The 12,031-nt window shown below is 36.6% G+C and overlaps 1 protein-coding gene across 1 annotated transcript in view; it reads right to left on the bottom strand.

Moving 5' to 3' along the window:
- Positions 1-12,031, bottom strand: part of LOC140142103 (cubilin-like) — a 167,333-nt gene that overhangs the window by 107,106 nt on the left and 48,196 nt on the right. Inside the window, 2 exon segments of the mRNA XM_072164062.1 lie at positions 1,383-1,486; positions 7,159-7,260. Of these exon segments, the coding sequence (XP_072020163.1) occupies positions 1,383-1,486; positions 7,159-7,260 (206 nt within the window).

Below are 12,031 nucleotides of genomic sequence, written 5' to 3'. Positions count from 1 at the left end.
CATATTGGGCTCAAACGAAATTAATCAAATAATGACACAATTCTTACTAATCAGCTATGAATTTGTGCCTCTTTTGATCAACAAGCAGCCATGATCATTCAACCACATCAAATGTTGTGAATAAAACCATTGCTGAATTTGAACAATTGACTTTAATACTATTATCCTGACACTGGAGTGCATTGACTGGATCAAAACAACTTACACTTGAAGCCATGTTTTGAAGGCATAACAAGATAGAATCTAAAAAAATTTGGTATTGTTATATTCTGACAATAGACATAACTGAAATAAAAATGGCTTACACAAATAGACAAGCAAGCACACGTAACTTTTATCATTCAGGGTATACTTCCAGGTTCAACATATTTCCAGGTTGAGTTGACTATTATTGCCAGGGTTGCAGGGTCAAATAATAAAAAAGTCGCCCAATTTTTCTCTTTACCATTGGTTTTTATGGGAGAGGAAACTATCGGAAGTTGCGGGGGCCAATGTTGAAAAGTCGCCCAAATTTTTTTCTTAACCATTGGTTTCTATGGGACAGGAAATTGTCAAAAGTCAAGGGAAAATCTTCAAAAGTCACCCAATTGGGCTACCAAATCGCGGGTTTGGCAACCCTGATTATTGCCCTACCATGCCAAAAGGTCTAACTGACTCAAATTGTTGATCTGTTTGAGAGATGTGACCAGTTATGGTCCAATCAGGCTAAAGTTGGCAATAATGAAACAGACATTTAAGCAAAAGGTAAAAAAAAGTAAAAGGAGAGGAGAAAACATCAAAACTGTGCAGCCAAAGTATTCAAGAGATCTGGGGATTCAACATCAGGAAGTATTGGTACTGAGCAAGTTAGTAATGGTAGAAACTGAATTTGCAAAGTTTCAGACTTTAGCCTGAGTGGATCAGATTGGGTCACAAAAACATACTGTTTTATTCACCCTTCTTATTCCTCTTGTTTTCAAAATCTATGAGTCATTTTATAAAAATATCAATTGTTAATCATTTGCTACAAATTCTGTATTATATCACGAAATTCAAAAAAATAATTTGATATCCGAAGGACATTCCTCGTATTCAAAATGCAATTCGATTTGTCTGATGTGCTCTCAGATCCCATAAAAAATATGTAAAAACACTACATGTATATCCGAGCCTTAAAGTGTATACATTCTACCATTTTTATAGGTCAGAAGGAAAACCAGACTTTCATCACTGTCAAAAACCATATCCACCTGCTATCATTGCACATGATCACCCCAATGAAAGATAACCCTGCAAAATTCAAATTATCTGAAAGATTCTTATTACACTGCAATAAACTGGTCTTCAGTATTTTTCTTCATTCTACTACAAAATCACACTGAAATTGGAAAGTTTTGACTTACCTGTAGCTGCCTCTAGTGTTCATACATGTTCCTCCATTTTGACAAGCATCTATGGTACCACCTATAATAGAACACTCATTGACGTCATCATTGCATGTCGTACCCTACAATACAAAATCATGTCAAGCACAGTTTATATCAAATCTTTGGTTTTAGGTTAAGTACAAGTTTTATGCTTCATACACATCAAGTTCAGTAAAAGTAAGTAATGGTGAATCCATCAGATGAGGGCACATCAAGAATCAATACAAGAGAATACCTTGAATACATAAAACTAAAAAGAAAGAGCAAGTTATGATCTTAATGTGCATATAGTTTGATCAGCTCGTAATCATTATAACAAGCCTTATAACATCAAGGATTAATATAAATATATTTCATTTTGAGAATTGTCTTGTGACATCTCGCCAGAAGTATTAGGACTTATTAATTCAAGCCCTATACTTTGTCTACTTTATTTTACCTTTGCAATATAGACCAGACTGGTCAAAATGTGGGTCTACTTTTCGGCGTAGTGGTAAAAGCCTAACAATTCCCACCATTACGAGCTGAGCAAACTTTAGGTGTAAATCCTGGGGGGAAAGGGGGATATATCCCCACTAATATTTTGATAACAGGATGGTCCATACAATCATCACCACCCAATATATATACTTCATATTTGGCCATTTTAGCCTTAGAAAAGTGCAAATTGTTGCAATCTTCACACAAATTTGTTCCACTTTTGCACCATATTCACCATTTAGCAACAATGAATATGGCAATATCTTCTGGGTGCTTCGTGCACATTTGTACCATAAACTTTTTCTGTCACCAAAATTAAAACGGGCTAGATGTCAAAAATAAATCTGCACCACTGTTGATGTGGGGAAACAAGTAAAACACAGGTAGCATGCAGAGGAGGGCAAGAAACAACAAAATGCACAGAATTAGGTCAAGATGATAGTGACAAATTACCAATTGCAAAGCCCTAGTTCGTGGGTCTAATTAGGTCTGGAGATTAACAGATGCAAAGATACCCATTTGTTAAGAACAAATTAAGCATGTGAATATTGTTTATATCTAGGACTTGACATTGCTCGGGGTGCCTGATTCATTTGTACACCAGACAGAGGAATTCACACTATCACACAATGGTAAAATAGAGAATCTTTTCAATACTTCCAAATTCAAACAATAATGGAACAATGAAATCATATAACAATGGTATTTAGCATTGAGTCAATCTTTGTGGGAGGTCATACATTTACCTTCTTGAATATCAAAACTCATGAATTTTTAGGTCAAATTTAATGTAAATTGCCAAAGCTTGCAACTTTGCCTGAAATTGTAGGGCAATTGCAAAAATTCTGGCTAAAGGTAGAAATTGGCTTATTTTTCGGGGGGAAAGTGGGAAGATTTTGAAAAAACAAACCCATCCACATACCAAAACTGGCCTAAAAGGGTTCATTGATATACCAAATGGCTAAAAATGAGACTCATGTTTGAGGCATATCCCCCATATTATCATTTGTACTGAATAACCTTCCCCCAGACCCAATTGACAACCTCGACCCCAACACACAGTCACCCGCACACTTTGGCATCGGATGAAAGCTCAAATTTGTACCGCAGTAACAAATTAAGACTGAACTTCATTTTATTAAGATGTTATGTACAATACCGTAGAAACCCGTCTATAAGGAATAGAAGCGACTGTGATGATAGCATATTTCACGCTAGCGCCCTCCACAATATTATATCATTATGGAATTTGAGCAAATCATTTACCGACACAAGCAGGTATACAATGTATTATTTTATCTTTATTTAGCATCTCACGAGCATAGCTCACTTGGCAAGGCATAAGACTTTGGTTCTTTAGATCGGAAGATGGTGAGTTCGAGCCTCATCACGGTCACACAAACTTTTATAAACAAAATATTGTTCAAACTTTTCATTTATATTTTCTTGCATTTTCTAAAGACTCCTTTCGTGATCATTTTTTTTCATATTTAGTTTAATTTATTCTATTGTTTTTCTTTTATTGTTTCTTTTCTTTGTCTTTTTTTCTTGTTTAATTTTATTTTTCTTTATTTTTCTTTGATTCATATAATATTGGCAGGATAAGGAGAGGAGGGAACTAAAGACCCATTCAGTGATTTGCTCATCCGGACGATCGTAAAAATCATCAAAATTCACCTTTGTCATTGTCATAGATGTGGTAACATAGCCTGCTAGTGGTTCAGCAGAAAACCGTGTGACACATAATATACATTTGGCTACATTTTATTATACGATAAATCTGAATTTATTAAATATGGTAACAAATATTCTCTAGCAGATCGGTTATACGATGGAACTGGTAGGCATAGGCCTATTATAAATTCGGGATATTAAATATCTTCCTGACGAGACAGATCTGCGCATGTGGTCAAAGGCGATTCCTTACTAGCCACAGACCGTCCGCTGGAATTAGTTGAATCGCTATGGCTGTTGGTCGGACCTCTCATCTCTCCACATCGATTGTGACCTATCCCCGACATTGCCCTTATGAACTCACATCCTCCTGTTTTATTCCAATACGCTGGCGAAAGTTACGTAATAATCGGATTAACTACCATAGCAATAGGTGAAAACAATTTTTGAATATACGCGTTATACACTGATCGTTCAGGCGGTACCTCTTCATTGAACCATATCATGCTGCACCTGTAAGATCTTTGAAAAGACCAGTATTGTATTCAATCTATGATTGCAGACATACACAGTACAGGTGATGAGTGTAACCTGCTTGTAGCGCAGCGCGATATGTTCAAAATTGTTTTCACCTATTGCTATGGTAATTAATCCGATTAATTACGCAACTTCACCAGCGTATAATGGCCGACTAAATTCTGACCATCACTTGGCTTGTTGGATTCGTCTATACTACAATTCGCTGTCGAAGTGACGTAATAATCGCAATAACTACCATCAAGCAGATTGCACTAATCACCAGCGTATGTCACCAAACATAGATTGAATACCACTCTTCTCATAAATACTAATCTTACATGGCGAATGATTAGCATTTCTTTGACAACTATGGTGTAATGCATAGGTGCCACGTGAACGATGAAGTGCAGGGCTATATATTGAAATTGTATTCATCAATTGCTATGGTAGTTAATCCGATTAATTACGTCACATCGACAGCGAATAGCCTATAGTATGGGTTCAAGTGGAACAAAAAATAGTGTATGTCCATTGCTAGCTATGGTAATTAATCATGTTAGTGTTTACATCACTACTTCGGTGAAGACAAGAGAAGTGTGCCTTCTCTACCAACGCCTGTGATATAACAGGTGCAAGCGAAACAAAATTGAATGACCAGAATAGTTTCCTTTGTCAGATGAATTGATTGAAGTTTTGAAGACACTCTATTCTTGATGGGACAATAGATTCAAATAAGGAATAATTATTATTCCTCATCTATTTTTTTTTTATTGAAAAAACTGCAATTGTGGCAACAGAACAATATTTATTTTGATTTCATTTCAAGTAGAAACAAAATCGTGCTTAAGCCAAAAACGCACCCTACCTCAAGAATTGGGATGGCACAAAGGTGCAACATAGGTTTTATTGCAAAGGCGAGGACAGACAAGTAGTTACAACACATCTGTCTAACCGTGGGTTTCGCTATTATTTAGAATAAATGCTTTTACTAGTTTCTATAAAACCACAAAATTAATAAAAAAAACTAAAAAAAAAAATAAAAAAAGCACCTAAAATTAAAAGTAGAAAGGTAGATTTGAAGAAAGATAAAAAGAACATGTCAAAAGTTAAAATTAAAGCGAGAATGAAAAAACGGAACGGTGCCCGGACCATGCTCTCTTCAGCATGTCTTCAGTTCCAAAGTCTGACGCTCTATCAATTGAGCTATACGATCCTGATATACTGAAACAGTCGTTATTATGTCAATACAATTGATTGGTGTTACAACATACTTAGATGGAATGCATAGCCACCCAGTGCCAGTATATATTTGTTCAAACTCCAAATACAACAAGCAACCAATTTTATTGAGGGCGTTTCTTAGGTATATCCTTGTAGACGGGGTTTTACGGTATATGCCCCAAAAAGTGGTATACCCAAGAGAATAATAATGCAATTGTAGAGGGTATTGTGATGAAATTGGATGGGTTACATTCGGACTTTTTTTCCTTCAACAAGAGCCCAAGAAGAAGGTGTGTTCAAGGTGTGTTCAAGAAGGTGTGTGCAATGGCATTTGTCAGAAATGTTTATACTTCTACCAAACCAAGAGAGCTATTTCATTTAGAAAACACCATGCAATAAAATAAGACCCACCTTTAATAAAAGTCAGTTTGTTTAAACAAATTCAGCTTTAATACCCTGGAATAAGACATTGATGTTCTTGGAATTGTGCCACATACAACTGTCAACTTCCAGTCAAGAATGTAAGGCAGGGTCAAAAGCCAGAGAATAAATCTTCAAATATATTGTCTTTTTTAAATGTTAAATGATAGAAGAATGGTAAATTATCCAAATATAACTAAGCGAAAAGTTCTTGCAAAACCTGATAATGGTGACAACCTGACCAGCAGTGTGAAGTTTGGAAAAACAACCTTATATTGGATTGAAAATAAATAATGTATATTTGTGTAAATTTGGGTAATGAAAAACAAATTATTAACCTTGAAAATTTTCAACGCTTGTCTAAATATTATTCTCTAGTTTTGTTTTCCATCTTTATCATTATTATTTCAGAAAAAATATTATTAGGAAAAAGAAGTCTAAATTCTAACAAAAGTAAAAATCATTATAAAGAGATTTAATTGTCAACACATTAGACACATGCTTTACATGGATTGTAATTTCAAGCATTCAAGCTAAAACATAATCCCTTTAATATCCCACAGTCAACTATGTTTAATCAACTATGATAAATCGGTCCCATATTACCAAGCAGGCATGAAAGTCAACACAGGTTCGATATGGGTCATAATATTTCACCCAGCAATGAGCATATCTTTCTGCCTGATTTGATCCACAAATGATCCATTTCATGAGGTCTATTGTTACTGTGGGATTTAAGTGCTGTTAAATTGTTTGCCTTAATATCACCCAAAAGGGTCTCATTTTAATGCCAAAGTTCATTTACTTTCATTTAAAGCAATCCCCACACAGAGTTGGTGGGTATGAGTATTTGTACCTGCAAAGTTGAAAGGTCATTCTACGAATAAGCATACATGTAGGGGTTTACATAACTGTGCCTTGCAGATGAGCATGTTTCAAATGCAATTGTTATAAGAAGGGTGATTGGAATAAGTCTGTTTGGGTCAGCACAGGTGTCTGGTGCAATTGCTTGTGAAATGGCTGCTCTGAGGGAGGGCCAGAACCACTTCCTAAAATAACTTTGACTTTGCATGCAAATTTACTTAATATGATGTGATCCAATTTATTATGATCAATTCATGAGTTATTGATATTACAATTATGGAACACTTTTGGTGAATCTTTTGGTGAATCTCTGCCCTGCTCCCCAATTCAATGTTGGACAAAGCCATGTTGTCATCAGACCCTCCAACATTAAAATATGTGGGTATGGAAGCTAGGGCGGGATCACAGTTTGTCCAGCCTTCTGAGAGTGTTATCACTCAAAATTTCAAATAAATTCAAATTTCAGAATTTGTTTGGACACCACAATAAGAAACACTACCAATAAGATGATCTATGTTGTAACGAACTTATTGACAATGACTTATTGTGAATACTGGTACTATATAATACTCACCTGGTATCCTGGTGTGCATCGACACTGGTATCCTTGATATAAATTGATGCAAGTACCACCATTTCTACAAGGATTGTTGTTGCAGTCATTGTTGGATAAACCCTGTAAAAAGTGATTCAAAAATGAAATTATTTACAATCTTTGGATATATATTCAAGCAAGCCAAGAGTGTATTACTAATACTATGTATTATTTGTATTTTCATTTTTTGATAATGAAATCAAATCATGATATTCCAAAGCTTCTCTGTTTGTTAAGTTCCGCTTCTTTTCATCTCTATTGAGGAAACAATAAATTATAGAATAAAGGTAGACTGGCCTGGAAGATAAATGCATATTATATATTCTATGGTGCAATTTGCATTTTTGGTTGCAGTTGTACTGTTTTCTTCAAATTGGAATTGGGGATTAAGCGTACACAAAAACCTCCAAACACAGGGTGCCGAGTGGCTAATATATGCCCAAAATAGGCTGATTATTCATCTTTTGAGGCATATAAGCCAGCCCCACAACCTGGGGGCAAAGGCCCGAAGTCTGCTAGACTGTATATTACGGTATCACTGGTCCTGCAAATGCTGAAAAATGCTATGTTCACTAACACTTGCCAAAAGCACAGGATTTGAATAAACGAGTAATGAAAAAATTACAATTACAAGATAGCAGAAATGCATATAAACCCATGCATCAATTTTCACCATTATTTTAAACAATTGAGCTGCATTTTTAACTTCCCTATACCTCTGCATGTATATGAAATAAATTTAGTCTAGTAATGTCATTTAACACTTGACTGATGAACCATTATGTACAAATCTGTCAGCTATTGATTTCTTTTATCCTAATAATTGCACGCTTCAAATAAATACACCTGGTAATTACTGATACAATATTTATTAATTGATGGTGAACTCATCAACTGTGTCTTATATGCAGCCGTCAAAGGGAGTCTTGAACCTACCCTCCTCAAGCCATTCACCTTTGATTCACCCTTCAAAAATTATTTTTAGGCAAAGATTCACCTTCTGTCTAAAAATATTAGTTCAAGATTCACCACAAGAAAAAAATTATTAGGTCAAGATTCACCTGATCTGTGAGTGCTGGTTCTATGTAAAATCATATATATAACACTCCACGCAAGGGTAAAGATTAGTCAAAGATTCACTTTTGCAATTAGTTGTTTGGTTGAAGATTCACAGCATCTGTAAACTCATTGGGTCAAGATTCACCCTATGGTATCTGTAAGTTTAAGATTAGACGCATTTTCACCAACGACTTGGTGAAGTCTTGAGGAGGGTAGGGTCAAGATTCCCTTTGACGGCTGCATAAACAAGACACCAAAGTAGATATTACTTGGAAGTTATTTAACTGCACAGACATGCAGTCCAGGGTTCCAACTTGTTGCATAGTGCATGAATCCATGTTGCACAGTGAATGAATCAACCTTGATAATGTGATTCCTGGGAATATTACAAGAATAATTTGATTCTCACCACAACTCTCACAGTATATACGCTGATCGCACGGTCATTTCAAAAACAAGGTTCTACCCGCAAAGCGTGTGCTGTGTATGCGTACACCTGTCAAACGCATGCTTTAATTACCATGTACGCTTTGCGAAAGCCTTACGGCACATTGCTACAAAAGTACGAGAAACAAAAATGCACATTTTGCACATGCATTTGCAGGGAGAACTACCTTTTGATAGCACAATAGCGGATCTGTGATTTTGCCTCCCTTGGGGATATGTTTACCCTTTTTCAGTTTTTGTGTTTTTTTTATTGTACAAGTCTGGTATATGGCACTGAACTTAAGAAGTCAAACAACTTGAACCAATTGGTACCAGCAATACTCATTTCCTAGAAAATATGAATCTAGCATTACATATTAGGTACATTTTAGTGCCAGTCACTGCCAGTCACATTAACATTCTCTATGTATTTCCTTTACATCTTTCCCCTACAGCAGTATCCTCTCAGACATAGGACACCAAGATATGTACTTTGAAGCCATAATGGTCCATTATCCCATGATGCAATGCGAGAATTCAAGTATAAGAGAGTAGGATGGAGACCCCAAAGCTGCGACTCCTAGGTTACCGGAGGAAGGAAGAAGACACCAAGGCTGCAACTCTCCCCAATTTTTGAGCAATTTCTTACTTTATACATGTATACCCCAAATTTTCACAATATTCTGCAACATACATAATTGATTGATTGATTTTATTTTGATGAGCGTAATTCTTGATGCTTGTCCCAATTTTGTAACATACTATGGCCCTCATGCTGATCGATTGATTGATTCGGGCCCGTATCCAGGTGGTGAGGGGGGAGATCCCCCCAATCGCCAAATGCCCAAAATCACCCTTTTGACCCAAAAACTCCCATTTGTGAGTGTGGCGAGCAAAAAAATAGGTTTTTTGGCCCTTTTTGGTCAAAAAAGTTCCAAATTTTGTAAAAAAGTCTACTTTTTCAAAATCTACCCCCAATGTCCACTTTTTCAAAATCAGCCCCCATCCCCCAAAAAAATCCTGGTTATGGGCCTGGATTGATTGATGATTGGTTGATTGACTTGATTGAACAATCAACTGACTTGTAAAGAAGAGTGTACTGGCCTAAACAGGCCCGTACGCAGGATTTCATTTGGGGGGTGCTGATTTTGAAAAAGTGGACTTTTTTTCCCGAGGGAGGGGGGCAATTTTGTGAAAAGTGGACTTTCTTCCCAAAATTTTGACCTTTTTTGTCCAAAAAAGCGTAAAAAACCTGATTTTGTGGCTCGCTACGCTCACAAATTCTGAAAATTTGGGACTTTTTGTATAATTTTCAAAATTTTGGCAGTCATGCACTGAGAATGAGGACATTGCCTACAGGTCCCCCTGCACCCCCCCTGCACCCCCCCACCCCCCCCCTGCACCCCCTGCCCCCTGCACCCCCTGCACCCCCCTGCGCACGGGCCTGGGCCTAAATTTATAGTCAAACTTAACTTAAACAATTAATGTTCTCTTACTTTGGTGAAGGATTGGTCACATAAAGAGCAGTGGTGTAACTAGGGTTGGTAGCGCCAGGAGCAAGAAACAAAATTGCCCCCCCTACTAATAAGGCCTACCACTAATGAATTTTGGTTACTATAGAAGTTGAATATCAGTCTTAAAATGTTCTTTCAATTGATTTTGTGCTGAAATGCGCGCAAAGCGTGCAAAACTTTTGACTTTCATTGCTTGGAGGGGCGCAGAATCGATCACTGAATTGGTCAATTTGGCGCCCCTAAGGGTGGTTCCCCCCCCCCCCCTAGTTACGCCACTGATAAAGAGCACTTTGATTTCAGGTGTTTTGTTTCTGTGATATCCATAAGAAGTATGGAGCATTGTGGGAATGAACAATTATATAACACTGAAGTCACAATAGACTTCTTTAAAGGTCACAATTATCTCAACATATCTGACAGTGATGAAGCAGCATGTGAATGAATTTCAAAACAAGAAAAAAATCCAGTGTTTACATGTCATTGTTGGCAAAAGCACACAAGTACTGCAATATCAAGATTTGTGCTTATTAACAACAATGTTGCAAACCTAGCAATTTTCTTTAAATGCAAACTTCTTTCATTTAAAATGCTATATTTTGACTGTTTTTTTTTGTTTTTTAGGTATGGGGAAGAACATGAACATTTTGTGTTATGTACTTGTTTCCTAGTATTGTATTATGTATATAGATAAAACAAGTTACTCAACACTTTGGATTTAAATGCTTGTCCAATTCTAACCACACACTTTATGTTGTCATAATGACGTCAAATCATCCAATAAATATATCTCGAAACATTTATTTCCTGCTTAATAATAATATATAGTGACATAAATCTTTCTAAGAAGTAAAATATTGCAAAATTAAACATAAAATTATATAAAAACATGAATGATGGTACAGTTGAAATTTGATGAAGAATCTGAAGAAAAAAGTTTTCAAATAAACCTAGTTTTCAACAAAATAATGTATGTAGTGTAGGATATATTTTATGATATTGATAAGCATAAAATGATTAATGCCCTACGTGGGTTAAATGTTTTGAAAATACTGTCAATGAATGCAGTGTTCTCACAAGTTAGAAATGAAAACTTCATGTGCACTTTTTATATCTTGCTGTTTTTGCTTCCTTTTAACTGTGTAAGAGCTAGCATGCTTTTTATAGGCTATCAGCTGGCCTGGCTTGTGAATTTTGCATATTATACATGTAGGTTTGGACCATGGATTTTCCACGGACACAAGCATGTGTACCTTACAGGCAGTGACGGTGCCGGGATTTTGTTGGGGGGATTGGGGAAAGTGAATTTCATGAGGGGCATAATCAACCAATTTTGCGCAAATTTGCCCCAAATGGATATTTTCCACATTTTAGGTTTTTACTGCATGGGGGAAATGTAGGGGCAACAGTTCTGATGTGGGGATTTAATCAGCTTATTGGGGGGAGCCACAAATGTATGTGAACCACAGAATTAGAGAAGGAGAACCGAGACTCCCTATACCGCCACATACAATCGCGCCCTCAGCTATGGGGAGAAAATTGGGGGTATTCGAGTCCTTGCCGACGGTGCGCGGAGACGAACAAAAACAATTCTGTATCTCATCTGAAGCGTCTTGGTACTCGCGTGCAAGTCGCATCAAGTACGTCTCTCAAATGCGCCCTTCATCCATGTTGCTCTTGCATGACAACGAATGCCTCAAGTGCATTTTGAGGGAAACCAAATACCCCCAATTTTTGCTCCATTCCTGTATCAAGATGGCGGTCGAGTCCCGATTCTCTGTCTTTAATTCTGTGATGTGAACACAAGTTGTAGTATACAGTAAAAGCTTGTGTCCATTCATAAATAAAAGAAGTAC

This window comes from Amphiura filiformis, chromosome 20 (genome assembly GCF_039555335.1).
Source record: "Amphiura filiformis chromosome 20, Afil_fr2py, whole genome shotgun sequence".
Lineage (NCBI taxonomy): Eukaryota > Metazoa > Echinodermata > Ophiuroidea > Amphilepidida > Amphiuridae > Amphiura > Amphiura filiformis.
This window is presented reverse-complemented; position numbering and strand designations above follow the sequence as displayed.